Below are 27,867 nucleotides of genomic sequence, written 5' to 3'. Positions count from 1 at the left end.
GTACTCAATAAACAACATCAAGGAAAGGGACAAAAGGGATGCCTGCAGCCATTTTCATTCACTCTGATTCATTTTCACTAACATGTACTTCCTGTACCTGCCCCTTCGGAAAAGACTTGAACCAACATGCACCCCCATGGAGTGATAATGACCAAGTAATAGTGAATGATCACATTAACTGAATGTAGAGGAAACATCAAGCAGCACCATAAGCACCTCACACCTAAAGTTCATCTTGCATAAGAAAATGTTAATCAAAGAAGCCAGCAAAATATCTGTGTTGTGGCCACACTGGATTCAGCAGAGTTGCTTACCTATAACAGGTGTTCGCCTAGGACAGCAGGATGTTAGTCTTCAGAGATGTGTGACATCATCAGATGGAACCCGGCACAGAAAACTTATGTCAAAGTTTCTAGAAACACTCAGCATGCCATTATCCATGCGTCCACACAGGGTCCCCCCTCCAGTCTCGTAGCATAGAATTATGATAAAAATAAAATAATAAACATAAGAGAAACCCAAATCCGCGGGGTGGCCGGCGGGTTTCGTGAGGATTAACATCCTGCTGTCCTAGGAGAACACCTGTTACAGGTAAGCAACTCTGCTTTCTCCTAGGACAAGCAGGATGGTAGTCCTCACACATGGGTGAATCCCTAGCTATAGGCTGTTCCCAAATAACGAGCAAGACCAACAGGCACCCAACCAGGTGCCAATGGGAACAACACAGGTGCTGTTGATAACAGACGGAGACAGCCTGAACCAGAAAAAAGGGCCCTAGGCAAGAAGAGTTGGGTTTTACAGCTGTAAAGATTCCGGAGTACAGACTGGCTGAAGCTACTATTGTATTGGCCATCCCTGTCCAAACAGTAGTGGGCGGCAAAAATGTGGAGAGAACTCTACATCACAGTTTTGCAACTCTCAGCCAAGGGAACCGCTCTCAAGTGGGTCACTGAAGCCATCATGATTCTGACAGAGTGAGCCTTGACATGGCCCCCAAGCTGCAGCCCTGCTTGCGCATAGCAGAAGGAAATGCAATCTGCCAGCCAGTTAGACAGGTCTGCTTGGTGACTGCAACTCCTAATCTATTCTTATCAAAAGAGATGAAGAGTTGCGTGGACTGTCTGTGGCCTGTTGTTGGCTCCAGGTAGAAAGCCAAAGATCTCTTGCAATCCAAGCTGTGCAGACCCCATTCGCCCTGATGCGAAAGAGGCTTGGGAAAAAAAGGTGGGTAGGACAATGGACTGGATAAGACGGAAATCCGTCACCACCTTAGGCAGGAATTTTGGATATGTATGCAGAACCACCATATCATAAAAAAACTTTGTGTATGGTGGGTACGTCATCAAAGACTGAAGCTCACTGAACCTGTGCGCTGAAGTGACCGCGACCAAAAACATGATCTTCCATATCAGGAACTTGAGGTCACAGGTCCACAGTGGCTCGAAAGGATCCTTCATGAGTCAAGCCAACACCACATTGAGGTCCCAGGACACAGCAGAACGTTGTAAGGGGCTTGAACTGAAGCAGACCCTGCATAAAATGCCCCACTATGGGTTGCACAGAGATGGGCGAACCATCCACACCCTGGTGGTAGGCACCAATGGCTCTCAGTTGTACACTGACGAAGCTGCTCTTCAGGCCATAAAACGTCCTGGTGGAATTCTTCCTGAAAACCATCAGGACCTGAAACACATCATCCGAGAGGCAAAGGGGCTGCAGAATTAGCCTCTCAACATCCAGGCTATCAGAAACAACACCTGAGGTTGGGATGGTGCAACCTGCCCTGATTCTGTGAGACGAGATAGTGGGAAGTCCCCAGAGTGATCGGTTCTTGGACAGAGAGATCCCGCAGAAGTGGAGCCAGATTTGCCTTGGCCAATGAGGGGCTATAAGGATCATGGTCCCCCTGTCTTGCCGGAGTTTCAGGAGAGTCTTCATCACCAGAAGAAGTGGAGGATACGCGTACAGAAGGCCCTTGCCCCAATGACGGGCAAAAGTGTCCCAGGATGGTTTGCTGTCCTCCCATACAGGGAGCAGAATTGTTTCACTTTGCTGTGGCAGGGGAAGGCGAAGAGATCCATGTCCGGGGTTCCCTGGAGGCAGAAGATCCGATCTGCTACATCCTTGTTCAGGGACCACTCGTGGGGCCGGAAGGCTTGACTCAGCAGGTCCGCCACCACATTCTCTGTGCCCATGACCAAATGTGAACTGCCTCCTGTCACAGGAGGAACGACCTCATATTGCTCTGCTTGTTGATATAGTGCAGTTGCTTACCTGTAACAGGTGTTCTCACAGGAAAAGAATAAGAGTAGATGGACTGGCCAAACTTGGAGCATGCCGGCCAGTCGTATCTAAGCAATAGCAGCTGTGAAGGTATGGAGAGAACTCCAGGTTGCAGCCTGATAGCAAATGTTGCTTACCTGTAACAGGTGTTCTCACAGGACAACAGGATGTTAGTCCTCACATATGGGTGACATCATCAGGATGGAGCCCAATCACGGAAAACGTCTGTCAAAGTTTCCAGAACTTTGACTGGCCCCTACTGGGCATGCCCAGCATGGCACTAACCCTGCAGCCAGCAGGGGTCCCCCTTCAGTCTTATTTGAAAGCTACAGGCAGTGCCGAAAAATAAAATAACAAAACTTTACGAACCCAACACCGCGGGGCGGCGGGCGGGTTTCGTGAGGACTAAAGTCCTGCTGTCCTCTGAGAACACCTGTTACAGGTAAGCAACATTTGCTTTCTTACAGGACAAGCAGGATGGTAGTCCTCACATATGGGTGAGTACCGAGCTGAGGATGTCTGAACATGCACCAAATGTACCCAACAGCGTGCAACAGGCACAACAACTGGGGTGGAATTTGGTAGAGGGCATCCTGAACCCCACCGGGCAGGCAGAAGGGTGTTGGTACCTCACATTGGAAATAGGTTACGCAGGACAGACTGGCCGAAGATGGAATCTTGTCTTCCGGCTTTGTCCAAGCAATAGTGGGCTGCGAAAGTATGGAGAGAACTCCAGGTGGCAGCCCTGCAAATTTCAGGAAGCAGCACCGATCATAGGTGTGCTACTGAAGTCGCCATGGCCCTCACAGAGTGTGCTTTAACACGGTCTTGAAAAGGAATGCCTGCTTGCTGATAGCAAAAAGATATGCAGTCCGCCAACCAGGAGGAGAGAGTCTGCTTACCCACAGACCCCTAATTTGTTGGGGTGGAAAGAGACGAATAACTGAGTGCTCGTCCTGTGGGCAACTGTACGGTCTAGATAAAAAGCTAGAGCCCGTTTGCAGTCAAGGGTATGCAGAGCCTGTTCCCTTGGATTGGAATGGGGCCTGGGAAAGAAGGTAGGTAGTATGATGGATTAATTAATGTGAAACTCCGAGACTACCTTAGATAAAAATTTAGGGTGAGTGCGGAGTACCGCCCGGTCCTGCAGGAGTTTAGTGTAGGGCGGATAGGTAACTAGGGCCTGTAACTCACTAACCCTGCAAGCTGAGGTGATAGCTAAAAGAAAAATCATTTTCCATGTGAGATATTTTAGAGCACAGGAGTGAAGAGGCTCGAATTGTGGTTTCATGACCCGACCAAGAACCAGGTTAAGTTCCCAAGAAGGGGCCGGAGTACGTAAAGGTGGCTTGATGTGGAGCAAGCCCTTCAGAAAGCGTGTTACAAGGGGTTGTACTGAGATAGGGACATCCCCGACCCCTTTATGGAAGGCAGCTACCGCACTGACATGCATTCTGATGGAAGATGTCTTGAGACCAGACTCTGACAGATGCCAGAGATAATCCAAAAACTGTGGGATTGGACAGGAAAAGGGATCAAGGTACTGAGAAGTACAACTTGAGGTAAACCTTTTCCATTTATAGGAGTAAGATTTTCTCGTGGAAGGCTTCTGTGAAGCAATCAAGACACGGGAAACTGGGTCTGAAAGGTTAAGTGGTTGAAGGATTAACCTTTCAACATCCATGCCGTCAGGGACAAGGCCTGAAGATTGGGATGGCGTAGGCTCCTGTTGTTTTGAGTGATCAGAAGTGGGTCCTGTCCCAAGGGAATGTGCCTGCGGATGGAGAGATCCTGTACTATTGGAAACCAAACTTGGCGTGGCCAGTGAGGTGCTATCAGGATCATGGTTCCCTTGTCCTGACGTAACTTCACAAAAGTCTTCGAGAGAAGAGGAAGTGGAGGGAATGCATAAAGCTGACCGGTTGCCCATGAGAGGGAGAATGCATCTCTGGGCTGAGAGCCTTTGCTGCGAATGAGGGAGCAGTAATGGTCCACTTTGTGGTTCTGAGGGGACGCAAAGAGGTCTATCTGAGGAGGACCCCATTGTCGGAAGATGGAGTTTGCTACTGAGGGGTTGAGAGACCACTCGTGCGGTTGGAAGACACGACTCAGCTTGTCTGCTAGAACATTGTCCACTCCTGGCAAGTAGGTGGCCCTGAGGTACATCGAGAGGGAGAGAGCTTCCGCCCAAATCTGCGCAGCTTCCTGACACAGAAGGAAGGAGCCTGTACCTCCCTGCTTGTTGATGTACCACATGGCCACCTGGTTGTCCGTCTGAATCAGGATGACTTGATTGGAAAGGCAATCCTGAAAAGCTCTGAGAGCAAATCGCATTGCTCGAAGCTCCAGGAAATTTTTCTGGTGTTTGGCTTCCTCTGGAGACCAAAATCCTTGCGTCTGCATATCGTTCACATGAGCTCCCCACCCGAGGTTGGAAGCGTCGGTGGTGAGAATGATTTGAGTGTCTGGCACGTGAAAGGGCAATCCCTGGAGGAGATTGCTCTGATTCTTCCACCAAGCGAGAGACAGACGGAGTGAGTCGGTGATGTGGACAATGGCCGACAGAGGCTGAACAGCTTGAATCCATTGTGACTTCAGAGTCCAATGCATGAGTCTCATGGCCAAGCGGGCCATCGATGTGACATAGACTGAGGATGCCGTGTGACCTTGGAGGACGAGAAATTGGCGTGCAGTCACAGTATTTTGAGACTGTAAGTGGTGAGTGAGAGACACGAGAGTTAACGCGCGTTGTCGAGGTAGAAAAGCTTTTGCCTGCAAGGTGTCCAAGTCTGCCCCAATGAACGACAAGGTTTGAGATGGGACTAAATAGGATTTCCCATAATTGACGAGAAATCCTAGTGAAATGAGAGTGTGTAGAGTCAAATCGAGGAATGACCAAGCCGCTTGCTGGGTTGGGGCCCTGATTAACCAGCCATCCAGTTAGGGGTAGATGTGAACACCTTCTTTTCTGAGAAAAGCTGCGACAACTACGAGACATTTGGTAAAGACTCGTGGTGCAGATGCCAGGCCGAACGGAAGCACTTGTGGTGCAGATGCCAGGCCCCTGAAAGGGGCCTAATAAAAACCTCAAGTATTTGCGATGAGTTGGAGTTATCGCAATGTGTGTGTATGCATCTTGGAGGTCCAGAGAGCAGAGCCAGTCTCCTCTTTGTAGAAGAGGTAGAAGTGATCCCAAGGTAACCATCTTGAACTTTTCTCGCTGGAGGTAATTGTTGAGAGCATGTAGGTCCAGGATTGGATGAACACCCCCTCCCCCCCCGATTTTTTGGGGATCAGAAAGTACTGGGAATAGAACCCCAGGCCTTGCTGCGAGTACGGAATGGGTTCTATTGCTCTTGACTGGAGAAGGAGGGAGACCTCTTGTTCCAGAAGAATGGAGTGGTCGGATGTTCTCCATGTCTGCAGATGTGGGGAGTCCAGTGGCAGGGTGAGAAAGTTCAGATGGTAACCTTGAGCAATGATTGCCAATACCCATTGGTCGGTTGTGATTGAATGCCACATGTTGAGAAAGTGGCACAATCGACCTCCTACTGGTATGTTTGGAAGAGGAATCTGGCTGCTGCTCTCCAAGCGGAAGTCAAAAACCTGAAGCAGGTCCTGGCTGGGGAGCTGCTTGTGGTTTCTGTTTTCGGAGTTGGCGAGGTTGAGGTTTCTGATAAGGTCTTGTAGTACGGGACCTTGCTGGTGATGGGTAGGCCTTCCTTGAATGGTAGAAAGACTTCTTAGAGTCCTTCCTGAAGGGCTGTCTTAGGAGAAGTCTGAAGGCATCAAAGATAGCTGTTTAAGGGTCTCATGATGGTCTTTTAATTCAGCCACCATTCGTTGAATTTGTTCACCGAACAGATTATCTCCCACACACGGCAGGTTGAACAACCGGTCTTGCACTTCTGGGAGAAGGTCAGAAGATTTAAGCCAGGTCCACCGTCTTGCTGAAATGACAGCTGCAGACACTCTGGTAGAGGTGTCGAATATGTCATAAGATGTTCGAATCTCATGTTTTCCTGCCTCAAAACCTTTGTTAACAAGGGTTTGTAGCTGGTCTTGGAATTGTTCAGGCAGGGACTCAGATAGATCCTGTATCTGTTTAAAGATGACCCTATTATATTGGGTCATATAAAGCTGGTAGGCAGCAATTCTGGAGATGAGCATGGCTCCTTGAAACACTCATCGACCAATGTTGTCTAAGGAACTTTTGTTCCTTAGCAGGTGGGCTGGATGAGTGAGGTTTTGACCTTTTCGCCTTTTTCTGAGCTGACTCTACCACAACTGAGTGGTGGTCAAGCTGGGATTTTTGAAAACCTGGCACTGACTGAACTAAATAAGTATTGTCAGCCTTCCTGTGAACTGGAGCAATTGACCCAGGATTTTCCCAGTTCTTTTTGAGAAGATCAAGAAGTACTTGATGAATGGGAATCGAGATGATTAACTTGGGGGCATCCAGAAATTGGAGTAACTCCATCATTTGGTGCCTGTCCTTCTGTTCCGTCTGAAGTTGAAAAGGAACCAACTCAGACATTTCCTTCACAAAATTTATGAATGAGAGGTCCTCTGGAAGAGAACGCTTTCTACTTTCAGTAGTAGAAGGTGGTGAAGGTAAGTCATCGGTGTCTGTTGAAGTATCATCACCCTAAGTATCATAAGGATCAGCAGACTGTCCTGTAGGACGAGAAGGGGGTTGGATACCTGAAGGCCCCGGGCGAGGCTCCGAAAAAATCAAAGGAATCGCAGGAGGCACCGATGATGGCATGGAAGGCATTGGTGCAGGCATCGATGGCCGTATTGGCACCGATGGATGAATTGGTGGCGAGGCACGTATTGGCATCGATGGCTGAGGTAAAACTCCCGATGGAGGAATGTGGAACAGTGTTTCTCCTCCCGAAGAAACCGTCCTCGGGGAGGGCATCGGAACCATCGGAGACCCGGGATCCATCGGTGGAAGGGCGGCCATTAGTGCCTCCATCCTGGACAGCAGTGGTGCCAGTGCTGCCGGAATCGTGTCGATGACAGGTTCCACAATCGGTGCCAGAGGAACCTGGAGACGTTGCATCGCCTTGTCGATGGCCTCTTGAACCAGCCGGTCCAGTTCTTCTCGGAGACCTGGAGCAAGCAGCCCCGGCTCCAGAACAGAAGAGGGAGGCAGAGGCACAGCCGGAGGGAACACCTTTATAGGCGGAATCGTGGCTCCCAAACCCCGATCGGGTGAGGGTGGCCTCGATGACCCGGTCACAGGAATGGCTGGTGCCTTTCCTGGACGGGGCTTCTTCAACGGTGGCTCGGATGGTGGTGAGGTCGATGACTTCGCTCCCTCGATGGTCCGAGTCTTTCGATGTTGATGACGATGTCTCTCCCTGCGATCCCCTCGATCCTGAGGGGGAGTAGCGGGTGTCGATGGCCATGAAGACGTCGATGGTGGTCGGTCACAGGTCGGTGGTCGATGCTGGCGCGAAGTCGACGGTGCCGGTTCCGATGATGTCGATGCAATGGACAGAGTCGGGGTCTGAGCACGGAAGAGGAGCTCCATCTTCTCCATTCTGGCTTTGCGACCTTTTCGTGTCATGAGGGCACATTTGGTGCAAGTCAGGACATCATGATCACGGCCTAAACACATTACACAGACTCCATGGGGGTCTGTGATAGACATGGTGCAAGTACAGTCCGGGCACCGACGGAACCTCGACGCCATGGCCATTGAAAAAAATCGAGCCGCGGTACGGTCGACGGCCAGTAGGCCGCAAGGGCCAAACTCGACGGTAATAGACAGAAAAAACGGAGAAAAACTTACCGGAGTACCTCGGTCGAAGAAAAGTTAGAAGAGGGACCCCTGTGGGGCAATTTAACTTTAAATAATTCTGTGAGGAAAATTCCTGTCAGGAATCACTTTAGAGCTCCTAAACCGTGAGGCTACTGGTGCGCGGAAAAAAGAAGACTGAAGGGGGACCCCTGCTGGCTGCAGGGTTAGAGCCATGCTGGGCATGCCCAGCAGGGGCCAGTCAAAGTTCTGGAAACTTTGACAAAAGTTTTCCGTGATTGGGCTCCATCCTGATGATGTCACCCATATGTGAGGACTACCATCCTGCTTGTCCTGTGAGGAAAATATGTACAAGCAGCAGCGGCCGAGGGGAAGCTATTAAGGCTGGAACGGACGCAACAGAGTGTGGTTACACACAGTGTTGTAGTGAAATACCTGCTTGTTGGTAGGAAAAGATACAGACAGTGAATTAGGAGGAATAGGTCTGTTTGCCCACTGGAACTCGCAGCTTGATTCTTGCCACAGAAGGAATGAGTTAGATGGAATTCCTATGAAATGTAGTGCGATGGAGATAGAATGCAAGTGTACTATTACTGTCCAAGAAGTGGAAAAAACCCTCTCGCTCTGGTGAGAGAGAGGTGTTGGGAAAAATGGGCAGAGTATATCCTGAGTAAGGTGAGATGCAACGTCTACCTTAAGAAAGATAGGAAGTTGAATGCATAAAAAACACTCGGTCACAGAAGAACACAGGGTCGGATGAGTATGTAACAGGGTGTGTAACTCACAGACTCTGTTGGCAGCAATGACATTTATGAGGGAAAGTATTTCCCAAGTCAAACTGTGAAATGACAGGAATGGAAAGTCTCGAACGGAGAACGTATGAGACTTATAAGGATAAGATATAGGTTCCATTCCGTGACTAGTGAAAATAGAGGCGGCTCGATCAGTGGATAATCCATGGTAAGCTGACTCAGAAGGGGTTTACCGTTAATCGGGTATCCCCACTCCCAAAACGATATGTGGAGGATGTCTGGGGAGCAGAATCCGAGAGAGCAAGAGAAAGAGTGGTGTGGAAAAAGAAAAAAGGGTAATACCCTTTTGTATGCGTCATATGATAAATCATGCCATGTTGAATGGTAGGATTTATGTATGGAAGGTTTTGTGACGCTACCAGTACCTGAGAACATCAGTGAGTCTACAATTTGAGACTGACTTGTGAGACGGCGAATTGGTTACTGGTGTGATAGATTGAGAAGTATGGGAAGCATACTGGTCTTGGCCAGGACGTGGGGCTGAGGAACAGTGAACCACGTCATGGTTCAACATTAGAAGACTGCTGGCTATGAGAGGCAGCAGAAGAGACACATAGCAAAATTGCTTACCTTGTAATAGGTATTATCCCAGGACAGCAGGATGTAGTCCTCACATATGGGTGACGTCACCGACGGAGCCCAGCGCGGGAAATCTTTCTGTCAAAGTTTCTAGAAACTTTTGACTGGCTCTGTGAGGCCACTGAGCATGCCCAGCATGCTATGATATTCTCTGCCACAGGTGTCTCTCTTCAGTCTCGTATGTAGCAAAAGCTTTAGCAAAAATAAAATAATAAAAGGAAGGAGACCCAACTCCACGGGGTGGCGGGTGGGTTCTGTGAGGACTATATCCTGCTGTCCTGGCATAACACCTATTACAAGGTAAGCAATTTTGCTTTATCCCAGGACAAGCAGGATGCTAGTCCTCACATATGGGTGATTAGCAAGCTAGAGACTGAGTCATTTTGTAGTGAAGCAACAGTGAGGTATTGTTGTTGAATATGAGTCAGCCGAAGATCACAGTAGGTTGGTTGTAGAAGGAGTTGGGGTTATACTGGAAACAAGTTCTTTAAGACAGATTGTCCATAGGCAGAATCTTGTCATCCCTGCTTGTCCAAGCAGTAATGAGCTGCAAAAGTGTGAAGAGAACTCCATGTTGCTGCTTTGCATATGTCAAGAATTGGCACTGAACGATAGTGTGCTACTGAGGTTGACATTGCTCTTACTGAATGCGCCTTTACTCGCCCTTGGAGAGGAAGGCCTGCTTTTTCATAACAAAATTGTATGCAATCTGCTAGCCATTTGGATATAGTATGTTTACTCACTGCTTTCCCTGGTTTGTTTGGATCGTAAGATACAAACAGTTGTGTGGATTGTCTATGGACTGCAGTGCGGTTTATATAAAATGCTAGCGCACGTTTACAGTCCAAGGTATGTAAGGCTGTTTCTCCTGGATGGGAATGAGGCCTTGGAAAGAATGTGGGTAAAACTATGGATTGGTTCAAGTGGAATTCCGTAACTATTTTGGGAAGGAATTTTGGATGTGTAAGGAGAACCACTCTGTCATGTAGGAACTTAGTATAGGGTGCGTACGTGACGAGTGCTTGTAACTCACTAACCCTTCTAGCTGATGTAATGGCTATGAGGAAGGTAGTCTTCCATGTGAGAAATTTAAGATCACATGAATCTATGGGTTCAAAAGGAGAACGCATGAGCCTTGTTAAAACCAGATTCAGGTCCCATTCTAAGACTGGTGGCCGAATTGGTGGTTTAAGATGAGTTAAACCTCTCATAAACCTACTGACAAGAGGTTGTGTGGAAATAGGTGCATCTCCTAACTTGTTATGGTAGGCTGAAATTGCACTTAAATGTACCCTTACAGATGAAGTCTGGAGACCAGATTCTGAAAGATGGTATAAGTAGTCTAGTAGAGAAGTTGTGGGGCAGGTGAAAAGATTTATATTCTTTTGGGTGCACCACAAAGTGAATCTCTTCCATTTGGAAGAATAATGTTTCCGTGTGGAAGGTTTACATGAAGCTATAAGTACTTGAGATACATTGGTTGAAAGATTGAGGGGTTGTAAGATCAAGCTTTCAACATCCATGCTGTCAGAGATAGGGATTGAAGGTTGGGATGGCGCAACCGATCCTGATCCTGAGTTATGAGAATGGGAGCTACTCCCAGGTGAATAGGATCCTTGACTGAGAGGTCTAGCAGTGTGGGGAACCATACTTGTCGAGGCCAATATGGGGCTATGAGTATCATAGACCCCTTGTCCTGTTGTAGCTTCACTAGAGTTTTGGTTATGAGCGGTATTGGAGGATACACGTATAGTAGGCCTGAGTTCGAAGGGCGAGCAAAGGTGTCCTTGGCTGGCTGGCTTTTCTGTTTGTGTAGAGAACAGAATTTGTCCATTTTGTGATTCAGATGTGATGCAAAGAGATCCAATGTTGGTTGTCCCCAACGCAGAAAAATCCTGGTCGCTACTGCAGGATCCAGGGACCACTCGTGTGGTTGGAATTGCCGACTGAGTCGATCTGCCAATACATTGTGAATGCCTGACAGATAAGTGGCCCGAAGAAACATTGAGTGGTTCAGGGCCCAGTCCCAAATCTGTGCAGCTTCCTGACAAAGGAGATACGAGCCCATACCTCCCTGTTTGTTGATGTACCACATGGCTACTGTGTTGTCTGTTTGGATCAGAACAGTCTTGTGTGAAAGGCAGTCCTTGAATGCATGCAGCGCATAATGTATAGCTCGAAGCTCTAGGAAGTTGATTTGAAACGTGGCTTCGAGGCTTGTCCAAGTCCCTTGAGTTTGGAGAGTGTCTATGTGTGCTCCCCAACAACAGGTGGATGCATCTGTAGTTAAAGCTATCTGTGGGACTGGTTGCTGAAAAGGTAGGCCTTTGCACAAGTTGTCCCTGTTTGTCCACCAATGTAGAGATGATCTGAGTTGTTGGGTCAATTGAATTGGATAATGTAGTGGTTGAATGGCTTGGATCCATTGTGATCGTAAAGTCCATTGGGTAACTCTCATGGCAAGTCTTGCCATAGGCGTAACATGAACTGTGGAGGCCATATGACCCAGTAAGGTTAGAAACTGATGAGCTGTTGCTTGTTTCTGTAAGGAAATGGATTTTGCTAGTAGAATGAGTGCATTTGCTCGATCTACAGGTAGAATGGCCTTTGCTAGATTGGTGTTCAATTCTGCTCCTATGAACTGAAGTAGGTGAGTTGGAGTAAGATGGGATTTTTGATAATTGATGAGGACTCCCATGGAATGAAGTAGGGCAATTGTTCGAGTGAGAGAGGTAAGAGCTCCTTGTTGAGATTGACTCCTTATGAGCCAGTCGTCTAGATATGGGAACACATAGACACCTTCCTTGTGTAAGTGTTCTGCTACTACTGCTAGACATTTGGTGAAAACTCTGGGAGCAGATGCCAGTCCAAATGGCAAAACTCTGTATTGGAAGTGTTGATGGCCCACCATGAAGCGCAGGTACTTGCGATGAGGAGGGAATATTAGAATGTGAGCGTAAGCATCTTGAAGATCCAGAGAACAAAGCCAATCTCCTGTTTGAAGAAGTGGAAGCATGGTGCCTAGAGAAACCATCCTGAATTTTTCCTTTTTTAGAAATTTGTTGAGATTTCTGAGGTCTAGGATGGGACGTAGGCCTCCGGTTTTCTTTGGAATGAGGAAATATCGGGAGTAGAATCCTCTGCCCTGCTGTGTCCGGGGCACTGGCGGTATTGCCCTGGCTCTCAGAAGGGTGGATAATTCTATTTGTAATTGAATTAGTTGAGAATTTTGTTGTGGGCAGGAAGCTGGTGGAGATTCTGGAGGAATTGAGAGGAATTGAGAGTGTGTAGCCTCGAGAGACTATGGAGAGTACCCATTGGTCTGATGTTATGTTTTGCCAGTGTGTGTGAAAATAGGATACTCTTCCACCCACTGGCAGGTCTGGTCGAGGATTTAGGGGATGGACTTGTTCTCTGGCCTGTGTTTCAAAAGCCCGCTGCTGGGCCTGTCTGTGCAGGAGGTTGCGGGCGGGTAGTCCTAGGCTGTCTGGCCTGGGACCATTGTTGTGGTCTAGTTGACCTACGCCTAGAAGTTTGGGGGTAGTATCTTCTTGGCCTATAGTAAGAACGTCTGGCTTCTCTTTGAGGTAGGCGACGAGAAGGTTGAGTAGAGGGTCTTGTGGTATTTGAGACAGTTGACGTAAAGTCTCTATATGGTCTTTAAGCTGTTGTATTGCTTCCTGAACCCTTTCTCCAAAGAGATTGTCACCAATACAGGGGAGATCCACAAGTTTTTCTTGAACCTCAGGCCTGAGGTCTGAGGCCTTGAGCCATGCCCATCTACATGCAGTGATTCCAGCTGCTGCTGCTCTGGAAGCCATCTCAAAGTTGTCGTAGACTGCCCTCACCTCGTGTTTTCCTGCCTCTAGGCCTTTGTTGATTACGGCCTGTGCTGGTTCCTGGAATTGTGTGGGTAAAGAGGCAACAAATTCCTCCATTTGATTCCATAGGTTCCTCTGATATTGTGTGATATATAGTTGGTAAGCAGAAATTTTGGTGTTTAAGATGGAACTCTGATACACTTTTCTGCCTAATGAGTTAAGGAACCTATGGTCCTTACCAGGTGGATTCGATGAGTGTGGGCACACACATCTGGACATTTTTTGTGCAGACTTCACTACAACAGACTGGTGTGGTAACTGTTGCTTTTGGTAGCCTGGAGCTGGCTGCACTATATAAGTTGTTTCCACACACTTAGTCACTGCAGGGACAGAAGATGGATGTTCCCAAATGTGGCGTTGGAGATCCAAGAGAACTTCATGGATTGGTACAGCCAGCACTTGTTTAGGCGGGTCAACAAACTGTAAAACTTCAAGAGTTTTTTTGCCTGGTATCTTCTTCTGCTGTGAGTTTGAATGCAATGGAGTCAGCCATGTCCTGAAGAAATGATGAGAATGATAGATCCTCTGGAGGTGATTTTTTTCTCTGATCCGGAGGAGAAGGGTCAGACATAAATCCTTCAGAAGATATTACAGATTGCTGTTCATCCCAAGGATCATCAGAGTCATCTCTGTAAGGAGATTTTGGCGATGATCTTGGAGGGAAGTGAAGGCCTGTAGGGCCTGGCTGTGGATCATTGGTGGAAAATAATTACTTACATGCCCTGCTCTTCCAGTTAGAAATTGTTTAATCTATCCTTTTTCTAACAGCCCAGTTCCACTTTCCCTGTTATAATGTAACTTTTTGCTTTCATTGTTTAACTGGTTCCCCCTAGTTTATTGTAAACCGGTACGATAAGACCTGGTTCTTGAGCATCGGTATATTAAAAGAATTTAAATAAAATAAATAAATAAAATAATGGAGAAGTGTCCTGAGGTTTTATGGATGGTAGGTTATCGATAACATTTTGATATCTTTGCAAAAGTCATCGATAAAAAGCAAGATCTTGTACTTCAGGAGGCTCAGATGACGGTTGCCTCGATGGTACTTCGGTTGTCATCGATGTCGTCATCGGTGGAAGTGCCGCGGAAGTCGTCGACATCGACGGAATCGAGTACGGCATCGAAGAGCCCGATGGAATATGGGCGAAGATAGATGTCGATGACGTAATGAGCCTCGGTGTTGTAGTAATGGAATCCATCGGTGTCGGTGCCAATGAAGGCACCGGCATCGGTGGGCCTACCGGCATCGGTACTACTACCGGCATCAATGCTGGAGGCATTGGCATCCGCGGAATAGCCGGAAGTGTTTGCTCCTTGAGAGCCTGGATGACCGCTTGTCTAATTATATTAGACAATTCCGGTTGTACAACTGGTGAAGACAGAGCAGTTGTAAGCGGTGGCGGAGGCTGCAACGAAATATCCTGTGCGGAGGTCTGAGGAGTGTCTGGTATCGACAGAGGTAAAGGCCCAGGCAAAGGGACCGGTGTTTCCTGGTCCCGTGGCCGCTTCGCCATCGATTCGTCATGGGACATCGATGTCGAGGATGACAATAGACGATGTCGATGCCGATGTTTGGACTTTAAATGGTCTGACTTCGATGATAGTACTGATGATGGTGAAGACGGACGGTCACCGGATCTGTCCGGACACGGTTTTTTAATTAAGGCTCTTTTAGTCACTGCAGCCGGAGACGACCTTGACGATTTGGAAGGGGAAGGAATTAGTTGGAGCTGGGACAAATGTTCCATTTTTTCCTCCCTAGCCTTCCGCCCTTTTGCAGTCATCTCCACACATGTGGGACATGAACCTACATCATGCTTTTCACCGAGGCAAAGGACACATTCTAAATGTGGGTCGGTGATCGACATATTTCTATTGCAAACAGGGCCCTTTTTGAAGCCCGTAGCCATTTTGTTACCGACGGCTGTCGATGAATGTGAATTCGTGAGAAGAAAATTTGTGAAAAGTGAGAAATCAAGACCGAGGTACTCACCAGCCGGTGAAAAAGAACCCCGAGAGACGTCTATGAGAGAGAATATCGAAAAATATGACTTTCCAGTCAGAAAAGACTTCATGAAGAACGCAACAGCTCCTGTCCCGCGATGTGTGAAGCAGCGCAGAAAAGCGAAGACTGAAGAGAGACACCAGTGGCAGAGAATATCATTTATTTATTTATTTATTTATTTAAATTCTTTTAATATACCGATGCTCAAGACCAAGTCTTATCGTACCGGTTTACAATGGAACTGGGTGAAACCAATTAACAACTATAATAGAAGGTAAAGTTACATTAAACAGGGAGCAAGAACATGGGAGTTGGAAGACAGGAAAGATTTTAAACGAATACAACTGGTGAGTTGTATTCAACGAAAAACAAGAGAGTAGCGAGACATATAACGGTTGCTGAGATCGGCTGTAGATATATCTACAGCTGTAGATATAACATGGTTAATTATTAACATATTAATTCCTGAGGCAGGAGGAAACATAGGGAGGTAAGCAGGGGGGGGTGGAGGCAGGGTAGGGACAGGGGCGGGGAGGGAGGGAGGAGAGAGGGAGAGGGTAGGAAGGTGAGAATCAATGTTGGTTGATGGAGGCTCCTTCAACGGTAGGCTGGGCATGCTCAGTGGCCTCACAGGCCCAGTCAAAAGTTTCTAGAAACTTTGACAGAAAGATTTCCCGCGCTGGGCTCCGTCGGTGACGTCACCCATATGTGAGGACTACATCCTGCTTGTCCTGGTATAATAAAGAGGCCCTTGATGGAAAAAAGGTGTCTATGGGAACGCATTGGAAACATGTGTAGGGAGTAGAATCTGTGCATTGTATGGTTCGATTCGGACGCAGAGGGCAAGCTCGGTTGACCTCAGCGTTAGAAGATCTTTTCCGCTACACATGTAGTCCGAGACCATTCGAGAGGATGGAAACCTACATGGAGAAGGTCTGCTAGTGCGTTCAGTAAATCGCTTAGATAAGTGGCCCGAGGATACATGTAGTGAGCAAGGGCCAAGGGTAGAGCTGCGCAGCTTCCTTGCAGAGCAGCTAAGAGGTTGTGCGTGCTTGTGTTGGAAAACACATTGTCCCTATGCTGTTTGCCTGTATACACAAAGATTTGTTGCAGAGGCAGTATTGGAAGGCATAAGGGTATAACGCATGGCTACAAGCTCCAGGAAGTTCATGTGGAACTGTGTCTGCAGTGGAGCAGACGCATATTGGGTTGAGAAGCTTTTAGGTCAAACTTCACAACCCTGAGTAAATGCGAGCATGAGCAGAATCAGACTAGGCTTTGGTTCTAGATCTGCAATATGGATAAGTCCCCCTGTTCTCTTTGGAATCAGGAAATAGCAAGAGCAGAACCCCCGCCCTTGCTGCCGCAGTGGAACAGATTCGACTGCTCTGGCCGTCATGAGGGTGGAGAGTTCCATCAAGAGTATTCCCTGATGCAAGGACAGACCCCAAGAGAGGCATGGGGAGAGTCCGAGGAGACACCCAGGAAGTTCAACTGATACCCTCAACGAACAAAGGATAGGACCCACCGGTCTGAGGTGACACTGGATCAATGGTCCATGAAGAACTATAGCTGGCCTCCAACCGGAAGGCCTGGTGTCGAAGGTACGGACGATTGGCTTATGTTCCCCCCACCCTCTCCCGCAGCCAGTCAAAACCCCATAGCGGGGCTCGGCTGGGGTACCGCTGAGGCCTGGGGACCTGCTGTGCCTAGGACGGCCCCTAGAGCCCACACACTGAGAACGGGCAGGAGAGGCAGGAGGATAATACTTCCTCTGGTGATAAAAGGGTCTCCTTGAGCCCTGCCATGAGGATTTCTGGGCAGAGGACGGCGGGTCCAATGTACTGGTAGAGAGATGCTGAAAGGTCTCATGGTGATCTTCCAACTAAGTTACAGCATCCCTCACCTTATGAGTGCATGGCAGGTCTGCAAGCTTCTCCTGGACCTCCGGCTGGAGATCAGAGGCTCGGAAACAGGCCATCCTGTGGGCACCGATACCCACTGCTGCCACCCTAGCTGCCATTTGAAACATGTCTTAGGTGGAGTGCACCTTGTGTTTGCCACATTCCAGGCCCTGGACGACTGCCAACAAAGAGTCTTGCTGTTGTTGGGGCAGGCACATGGGGAATTCCTGGACCTGTTTCCAGAGGTTCCTGGAGTATTGCGTCATGTACAGCTGGCAGGAAGCAATACAGGCGATCAACATGGCGCACTGAAACATGTTCCTACCCAGCGCATCCAGCACACTGTGCTCCCGATCTGGAGGGATAGAGGCATGGGTGCGGGAACGCTTGGCCTTTCTGAAGGCAGACTCCACTAAGACTGACTGATGAGGAGTTGACGCCTCTCAAACCCCAAGGCATGCTGTCTCAACGACACATTGACAGTCCTATATAAGACCAAGTAGGTGTTCTAACAAATCTTGTTCCGCCTCCATTTAGATGTTACACATCATTGAAAGGGTTGTTTGTTGCACATTGTTTTAGGTTAGCCACCAGTCACAAGTTGCCGGCATTAAGCACACCCTGTTTCCCTGAAGAAGGATAGTCTTCCGAAACATTGCAGTCTCAGACAGCATAAGATATTGTATGAATAAATCCCAGCATGACCTGATTGTGAACTACAGACTGGTAACACAAAGATTTATTATATTTTCTTACTTCAAAGTGGACTTTCACCTAAACTTATGATAGCTTCTAAGGAAGAATCATTCACTCTGGGTAACCAATGATTTAAAAAGCCCTAGCGCCTTCTAGAGCTGCGTTTACATGCTTGTAGCCCCTGGTGGCACTATATGAGGTTTTTCCAGAGTTTAAACAAACATTTACCCCAATTCTTTTGAGCTGGATTTATTATACTTTGATATTTAACAGTTCCCAGCCATTTTTTGGATTTTCAATTTTTGTACAAAGTAAACAGCATCAGCCTTCTGATTCACCAGAGGCATGGAGATGGGATGTTCCCAAATCCTAAGGAGTAACTCCTTGAAGATCTCATGGATGGGAACAGCCACTACCTCCTTCAGGGCATCGACAAACTGGAGAACCTCCAGAATCTTATTCCTGGCATCCTCTTCCGTCGGAAGCTGTATCGGAATGGTTTCAGCCATAACCTGGACAAACCCTGCAAAGGTCAGGTCCTCAGGTGGGGATCGGCGCCGCTTCTATAGAAGACACAGGTCCGAGGGAAGATCCCCCGAGTCATCAGATGAAAACTCAGAGGTATCATCCCTCACTGGCCTTCTTCTTCACTAAGAGTCTTATTTGCCAAGGCTATCGCAGGCTTGCGCTGTTAGCGCAGGCCTGCAATAGCCTGCGAAGGTAGCGCACGCTTGTGCTACCGAAATCGGGGCGGAGTCGGCCCCGGAAGAGGAGGAGTTGGGGCGTCACCAGGGTCAACTCCTCGAACACGCCGCAGACGACGAAAAGGTAAGGGCCTTTTCGCATCCTATTTTGCACCCAATAGCTACACCTTCTATGGTGGCGCTACTGGGTGCGAAACCGGCAGCGATCGCACCACGGTGGTGAGATCGCTGCTGGCTAGCGCAGGACCGCCCCCCATTTCGGCCTCCCGCCCTTCATTACCTAAAGTATCACAGGCCTGCGATACTTTAGAAAATTAGGTCCTAAGATTGCCCGGAGACACCAGTGGCAGAACTCTGCCCAGGCTTGGGCACCAAGGGCATCGAGACCCCTGAAGGACCCGGTACCGGACCGGGCAACGCCAGCTGCGGAACCAAGGGGCTTGACAGTGCTGCGACGGGCCTTCCCCCTCCTCGGAACCCACAATGTGAATCGCACCAGACAGAAGCGGCAATGGTGGTCATCAGGGCATTGATGGACCCCGGGTACAGCATCAGCTGCATAGAGAGGACGCCAATAAAAACATTGAGGTGCTCCAGCAGCAGTGCTAACATCGAGGGTGCAGGCTCCAGCACCAGTGGGGCCAGCGGTTCAATGCCCTGCAGGGCTCGGACAACCACCAATTGCACCCTGTATTCCAGCCCCTCTTGGAAATCTGCCAAGGACAGGATGGACTGAGGAGTGGGAGGTGTCACCAGATCTCCCTTGGAGCCCGAGGGAGATCGGGGTCCAGCACCGATATCAGTGAGGAACGCATGGGACTCCCGGGTTTGATGCAGGACGATGCTTCCTCTCCACGGGTTCACTTGAGGGGCATCACAGCAGGCGCCAGTGCCGACCTGAGCCTGGTGCTATGCGTGGAAGGAGACCAGTGGCGATCTTTCCGGGACTTTCCACGGTGCTCGGCCCGATCTTTTCGGCGCCGAGGAATAAGGAGATGATCCCGACGTCCTGGATTGTGAAGAGACCAATGATGGCCAATGCCCGGCAGTTCTCTCCATCGAAGGCCCTGGCAGAGGGATGGACAGCAGTGGCTCGGTGTCCATCGGTTCCCCTCGGCCCTATGGAGTCGATGCCCCTGACGCCAGAGTCAAGGGTTCAGATTTCTTCGAACTGAACAGCTTCTCCATTTTATCCAGGCAGGCGCACAAATACAGCAGCACTGAACGTCATGCGATGCTCCCAGGCAGATGATACACACCTCATTTGGATCTATGAGGGACATGGTCTGGGGGCACCAATGAAACCCTGGCAACGCCATTACAAATAAAGCTCAGTGACCCTTGGAGGCCCTCAGGAAAATCATGGTGAACACCGTCGCCGTTGCCGTTCCGGGGACGCCGGAGAGAGCGGCATGAAGATGCGGCAGCAGCCATCTTCCCAAGGCTTGAGGAGAGAGAAGGAAGAAAGGTAAGGCACAGAGGTCGAAGCCGTCTGAGACCGACGGATGCAACGACAGGGAAACAGAGTAACTTAGAGAATTTTAGACTGAGTGGAGAACATCCACTGTGGCATCGTAACATCTTAGTAGTAACATGTATCCAGAAACTTAGAAAACAAGATGGAATTTGAGTCTGACAAGGGAAGCTACGTATGGGATAAAAAACTAAGTTGAAGATCTACAGGGTGATAGTAGAGCTATGGAGGTGGTGCTTAAGTCGAGAGGATGAGAGGTTAGTTCATGTAGATCTGCAAAGAGACAATGGATGTTAGGGGGGGCGGAGCTGATTGGAGCTTAGTATGTGGTGATTTAACATACAGGTTGGTAGGCTTTTTGGAATAACCAAGTTTTCATGTACTTTTTGAATGACTGGGTAGAGGGTTCCAGTCTGAGTTGAGCGGGAAGTTTGACTTCGGTTGTGGCAATAGGTTCGAAGTTAGACCAAGTGGAGGGTGTTGCGCTGAGTGGGGTTGGCAATTCCTTGATTGTATGGGGGGTGGATGCTGTTAGCTTTGTGATTTTTTCAGTGAAGAAGAGGGCGAGTTCTTCGCATGTTTTGTGGAGCTTCCTGTTGTGGGTGGGTTGTGGCTTGGTTGCATCAGTTTGGAGATGAAGTCGAATAGGGCTCTGGGGTTGTACTGGTATTGGTAGATTTTCTTTGCATAGAATTCTTGTTTGGCTTTGTTGGTGTTTGTTTTGCAGATGTACAGTAGTATTCTGTATTTGTCGAGGTGGGGTGGGGTGGGATGTTTTCTCTGCTTGTCTGAGTAGTCGTTTGGTGTTTTTCAGTTCTGGGTTGTACCACGGTGTTTTGTGGGGATTATCAGTGTTGATTACTTTGGAGATGATTGGGCATTTGGATTTTCCAATTTCAGTGTTGATGTTGATCCAGGAGTTGATGGCCATGTTTGCATCGTTGAGGTCTAAGGTTTTTAAGGCGTTGGGGAGAGCTTCTGTTAGGTCTTCGCTGGAGCATGGTTTGTGGAATTTGATGTATTTTTTGGAATTATTGGATTCTGTGTGGTTGGTTTTCAGTCGGAGTGTGGTCAGAATGAGTTTGTGGTCCAACCACGGAATGCTGGTGGTCGTGGGTGGGCTGTTGGTGGAAGATATTTTGTCATTAATAAATATGAGGTCAAGGGTGTGGCCTGATTTCTGGTCAGTGAGTCGATGATTTGATTGAAGCCCATTGCAGTCATGGTTTCTAGGAGGAGTTTGCATGGAGGTGGGAGGGGAGTGGCATCGATATGGAGGTTGAAGTCTCCTAAGATAATTGCAGGTAGGTCCATGTTGATTTGGGAAGAAATGGTTTCTATGAGGGTGGATAAATTGAGATGCAGGCATTTCGGCGGGGCGTATAGCAGGATTATCTGGAGGTTTTTTGATTTAAAGAGGCCTATTTCCAGAAGAGGTGATGTGTTGATGGGGTGGCATGTGAATTTGAATTTTTTAAGGGCTGCCTCCTTTTTATTTTTGGTTTAGGTAAAGAAAAGATATTGTATGTTGAATGAGGAAGTTGGTTGATTAGTTTGGTGTCTGATTTTTTTGAGCCAGGATTTGGTGATGCAGAGGATATCTGGGCGGTTGTCAATTAGGAGATCGTGTAGGATGGGGATTTTCTTGGAGATCGATTGGGCGTTTATGAGAAACAAGTGTTAAGATTGAGAGAGTTGCCATGTGGGTGTCAGGTTTGGTGGGGATGGTTGTGAGGTGTCGTGGGTGACAAGGAAGGTTGTGTTTTATGTGTGGGATGCAGTTGCAGTTTGGTGGAGGCAGTTTGAAGTGGGTATACATGGTGTGGCTGGAAGTGTCCCTCAAAGTTCGTCTCAGTGTGGAGGTGGGACTAGCTGGGAGGTTTGTGTGGTAGGTTCGGGTAAGAGGAGTTCATGGCTTCAGAGGTGAAAGTTTAGTTGAGAGTAGCTGGGAGGAGGTGGTGAGGAAATTTGTTGCTGGTAGCGGTTTACTCAGGGCGCATGAAGGGGTGCACAAAGGGGCTGGCCCGGGGTCTACGTCTCTTTAATCTGGACCCACTGACGCATGGATGACATTGCACTGAGGTAGGCCGCAGTCGGGGTGGATTGAAGGTCGTCGTTCGGAAGCCCTCATGGATGGCTGGGATGCCGGGTTGGTCGCAGCTGCTGGCTCCGGACCCCGGCGGCTCTGTACCAGCAGCACAGAGCAGGTGGTCAGCGCAAAAGGGAGGAAGCTGGGTTATCTGTGCTGGGGTCCATCTGATGATGTCACCCATGTGTGAGGACTAACATCCTGCTTGTCCTAGGAGAATGTATTTGTCCAAAAATATCTACTAGCTAATGCTAGCAAATTAGTATTTGAATACTTAAGTTCTCATAAAAATCTCCTCCACGTTGTTAAAAGTTATGCTGAACTTCATGTATCTACAATGTCAGAGTATTATTGTTTTAAAACTTCCACAAGATCTATGCATGCTAAAGAAGATAAAACTGTACGCTGAGCATTATTATTATTTTTTTTTTTTTTAAGAAAATGGATTCTTTGGAAAGTCTAGACTCATTTCAGGCTCAGTGGAGACTACCATTGGATAACTTCTTGCCTGCTCAGAACCTTTGTCATGGAGCACACAGGAGCAGTGAAATTTCTCGACACTTAAGCCAAGCTTTTTCTAAGAAGCCAAATAGCTTGAGTACCCCTTTAGCACAGCTTAGCCACCAGATTTATGATTTTGGCGCTATCAGAGTGCCATGGTGGCAACCCTTTGAAACTGTGCCAGCACACTGCCTTAAAGCAAGTGGAAGCAGGATTCTCTTTGGCCTAGACATTTGGTGTCTTCAAAATCTGGTGACCTAGGCTTTTTCCTATATTGTCTATGCCTAAATCTCGGCCTGGACTGCACGTAAGTAGTGAAAGGCTTCTGTTTTTCCAGAGAGTTTTAAAAGATTTTGTCTGTTCGGCACTGAGCACGTGAATGACTCAGGTGAACTGCAGGTCTTCAGAGAACTAGATAAGATCATGTTTCTGCCTTTTGCTGTCTGCATTTTCAAAAATAATACAATAAAGTGTTTTACCTGGAGTAAGATTTTTAGCAGTATTCTGTGACTTGTGCATTTCAGTTTCTTTGAAAATAAGGTCTTCTTGCATAACCTTCAGCTCGGGAGCAGTAATAGAAGTGATCTGTTTTAGGCGATTCATATTCTGCATAATAATAAAATAATGCAAATAACCTTATCTTCCACATCCCCTTAGTCTATTTCCTTGCAGTTTTATATCAAGATCCCTTGTTCTAGGATGTTTCCACTGAAAAATACTAATTATCAATAAAAAATAAAGTATAATAAAGATAGTAACAATGCTACAAATCTATATTGTGTGCATTTAATTTTAAAAAGACTTGTATCTAAAATAAATAGAAAACAGAGTTTGGGATCATTAATTTTACAAATTGTTTTTATGTACTGTAGTAATTTTCATTACTTAAACTACATACAAAAACCAAACAATAAAAAAGACTAAAAAACTAATTACATGGGATATAGCTATCAAATTTCATACAGCTGAATAATATATCAAAAGATAGCTCTTTTATCTCTTTTCTAAAAGTGGGATGGTATTAAATTTTCTCTCCATCATTTTACTGAAGAGAAGAAGAAAAGGGTATGTAGCACATACCCTACTTGAGTGTTCCAAAAGTGCAACAATATTAGCTTCTATCTGTGCCTTCCGTTCCAGTTCCTGATTCCTGGCCTCTTCAAAGGTTGCAAGAAAGCCTGCAGATTGAAAAATAAGATAAAAGTTGGAGTTCTGTCTACAGAAGAAATATGCTATTGTGTTTTGCTTTAACTGTACTTGCAAATAATTTCATCATAAAATATCCAATGATAGACATCTGTGCACTTACACAATATTGTCTCTTTCTAAAATTGTGCTAATTTAACAACATTCTTTGGAATGTAAAAATAACTAAATACACCTGCAAATACAGGAAATTCTTAAAGCTGAATCATATAGTTGTGTATTCTTATAGATGTCTGAAGTAGGCACAAATTATTATTACATGAAAATGCATGGTTTTTGGTCTAGCCTCCCTAAGGAGGGGCTTACCTGATAGTCTAGTATGTCTATGTGTCTGTCACATCTTTCAGTATCTGAATGGCTAAACAGAACTGAACCAAATGTCTGACATTTTGTACCTTTCACAAATGATTTGGTGGTGGTGGTGGAAAGAGGGAGGGAGGGCAAAGGCTGGAGGGGTGCAAAGCTGACAATTTCCTTGTATGAAATACATGGGAGGGAGTAATTAAATTCATGATATTCTCAAGAACCATTACCGATTTTAATGAAACTTGAAATCTGGACATAAGGCATAAGAAAATGTAGCTGGACAAAATGAAATTGTGGTAGGTACTTGATTACTGTTTATATGTCAATATATTTTCTACAGCAAATAGAAAGTGGAGATGATGAGCGGTATACACAATCGGTGAAAGCCGCAATTCGGATGGTATAGCGCTAGAGAGTTCACAGATCCTTATACTGGATTAATCGAAAAAATGAGAACAAGGAAGGACTTTAAATTAAGCGTTTTCCACCTTTTATTGATAAGTGTTTGAGAGAAGTTTTCGGTCCCCCGACACGGACCATGTTTCGCTACTTGGGCTGCGTCGGGAGGGACGGAGGCCCAGACAAACAACTTAGAGCTGTGCCAGAAGATTTACAATGTATAAACCAACAAAAGTGTCCATGTACTGCAGGAGGAAACGCCGGTATCAGGTGCAGGGCACCCTGCGGAGAATAGTCCAAGTCAGAATGAGCTTCCGAGCATGGTGAAAGCAAGAGACAGTTTCCGGCATTAACATAAGAGGGAAACTGGAGCTATAGTTCAGCCATGGAGTTGATACTGAACATGGCTCCAGTTCCCCTCTTATTTTAATGCAGAAGTTCCCCTTTATTTCAAATACTTAACTTGAAAGTTCAATCTTATATAGATCAGAAACTGTCTCCTGTTTTCACCATGTTTCGGGGGACCGAAACCTTCTCTCAATCACTTATCAATAAAAGGTGGAAAACGCTTAATTTAAAGTCCTTCCTTGTTCTCATTTTTTCGATAAATCCAAAATATTTTCTGCTGCATATTGTTGGGCAATTATCTGATTTTGCTGAACCAAATTTTGTATAACTTTATTCCAAAAAGAGGATACCTATCTTTTATACTTTTCATTTTTTTATTATGAATTTAAGAATAATTCACACATGAAAAATCAATTAATTATAAAGTAAAGAAAGTGTTTGATACAATCACGAGTAGAAAGATCATGGCATTGAAACAAAAAATAGTTCAGACACCTTCAATCACTAATTGTAGTCCACAACAAGCACAGATGCAATCACAATAAATTACTCGTAAAAAAGAAAAAAGCCACAATGATACAAACAAAAATGGAATTCATTCTCTTCCCTGTTTATTAATGCAATTTGCTAACATACTACTCACCTAAAAAACAAGACATCAAAGCATGGTACAAAATAATATAAAACTCTCTCCTCAAATCAATCAGCACTCATATTTTAATTTACATATACCATCTTAATCATCCAAAATCTTACTGAATAAAAATAAGTTTAAACAATAGTTAAAACCCTTCTACTACATTTATTTATTCATTCTACATACTTGATTGATCGCATATCTTACACATGGTAACTTAAGCATGTACAATAAGGAACTGAATACAGAAGAACAAATACAAAATACAAATAAAAATCATGAAAACTGAAGGCAAATACAAATAAAAATTTTAAAACTAAAAACAAAACAAAAAAATCACCATATCATCGAAAGAACATAAGAACATGCCATACTGGGTCAGACAAAGGGTCCATCAAGCCCAGCATCCTGTTTCCAACAGTGGCCAATCCAGGCCATAAGAAACCTGACAAGTACCCAAAAACTAAGTCTATTCCATGTTACCGTTGCTAGTAAGAGCAGTAGCTATTTTTTAAGTCAACTTAATAGCAGGTAATGGACTTCTCCTCCAAGAACCTATACGATCCTTTTTTAAACACAGCTATACTAATTGAACTAACCACGTCCTCTGGCAACAAATTCCAGAGTTTAATTGTGCGTTGAGTGAAAAAGAACTTTCTCCGATTACTTTTAAATGTGCCACATGTTAACTTCATTGAGTGCCCCCTAGTCTTTCTATTATCTGAAAGACTAAATAACCGATTCACATCTACCCATTCTAGACCTCTCATGATTTTAAACACCTCTATCATATCCCCCCCCCCCCCCCAACCATCTCTTCTCCAAGCTTAGTCTTTCCTCATAGGGGAGCTGTTCCATTCCCCTTATCATTTTGGTCGCCCTTCTCTGTACTTTCTCCATCACAATTATATCTTTTTTGAGATGTGGTGACTAGAATTGTACACAGTATTCAAGGTGGGGGTCTCACCTTGGAGCGATACCGAGGCATTATGACATTTTCTATTTTATTCACCATTCCCTTCCTAATAATTCCCAACATTCTGTTTGCTTTTTTGACTGCTGCAGCACACTGAACTAACAATTTCAATGTGTTATCCACTATGACGCCTAGATCTTTTTCTTGGGTGGTAGCACCTAATATCTAACATTGTATAATTACAGCAAGGGTTATTTTTCCCTATATGCATCACCTTGCACTTATCCACATTAAATTTCATCTGCCATTTTGATGCCCAATTTTCCAGCCTCACAAGGTCTTCCTGCGATTTATCACAATCTGCTTGTGATGTAACTATTCTGAACAATTTTGTATCATCTGCAAATTTGATTACCTCACTCATCGTATTTCTTTCTAGATCATTTATAAATATATTGAAAAGTAAGGGTCCCAATACAGATCCCTGTGGCATTCCACTGCCCACTCCCTTCCACTGAGAAAATTGTCCATTTAATCCTACTCTCTGTTTCCTGTCTTTTAGCCAGTTTGTAATCCACGAAAGGACATCGCCACCTATCCCATGACTTTTTACTTTTCCTAGAAGCCTCTCATGAGGAACTTTATCAAACGCCTTCTGAAAATCCAAGTACACTATATCGTACTTTATCAAACGCCTTCTGAAAATCTAAGTAGTACACTATATCATAAAATATAAAATAAGAAAAGACTCCATTTATCAACCACAATAAAATATAAAAACAGATATTGGCAAAAAAGGAACACCTTAATTTACAAGATGGGAAGGCTTGCAGAAAAAGAAATGTTTTTAAAACTTTCCTGAACTTAAAATAATCTTTTTGTAATTGCAGAGCTAAAGGAAAACAGTTGCATAGATTCGGAGCAAGATATGAAAAACAGACCCCTAGTTTTCTGTAACTAAGGCTTAGATTTATCATTTTGCTATAAATTTCGCATGAATACCGCCTGCAATAAAAAAGGGGCGTGGTTAGAGTAATTTTTGAGTTACCGCAACGTGCGGTATTTTAGCAATTTGCATTGGTATTTTACTGCAATATGCATTAAATTTATCACACCTGCGATATTTTCACTTTGCAAAATGAGAAGTGCCCAGACAGGCAATTCTATGTTTTGGGCTGCTCCTGGCATGAGAGCGAGACTCTTTATAAGCTCTCATAGTAGTCATCTATTTATACCACTGTATGAGGGCCAACTAGTAACTCAATGTGAGGTTTTGGTGGTGGTCTAGGGTTTGGGGGCTAGTTTTACATGCACAGTCAGATGTATGAATACCACAGTACACATCAGTGAACATTTG

General features: G+C 46.1%; 1 protein-coding gene across 2 annotated transcripts in view; it reads right to left on the bottom strand.

The window, feature by feature from the left end:
• The window catches only part of IFT74 (intraflagellar transport 74), a 584,252-nt gene that overhangs the window by 156,367 nt on the left and 400,018 nt on the right, over positions 1-27,867 (bottom strand). For both annotated transcript variants that reach the window (XM_029606405.1, XM_029606412.1), the window contains exons 15-16: positions 23,779-23,876; positions 23,178-23,304 (exon numbers count right to left, since the gene is read on the bottom strand). In XM_029606405.1, coding sequence (XP_029462265.1) covers positions 23,178-23,304; positions 23,779-23,876 — 225 coding nt within the window. The remainder of the gene's footprint in view (positions 1-23,177; positions 23,305-23,778; positions 23,877-27,867) is intronic.

The sequence above is a fragment of the Rhinatrema bivittatum genome, chromosome 1 (genome assembly GCF_901001135.1).
Source record: "Rhinatrema bivittatum chromosome 1, aRhiBiv1.1, whole genome shotgun sequence".
Taxonomy (NCBI): domain Eukaryota; kingdom Metazoa; phylum Chordata; class Amphibia; order Gymnophiona; family Rhinatrematidae; genus Rhinatrema; species Rhinatrema bivittatum.
This window is presented reverse-complemented; position numbering and strand designations above follow the sequence as displayed.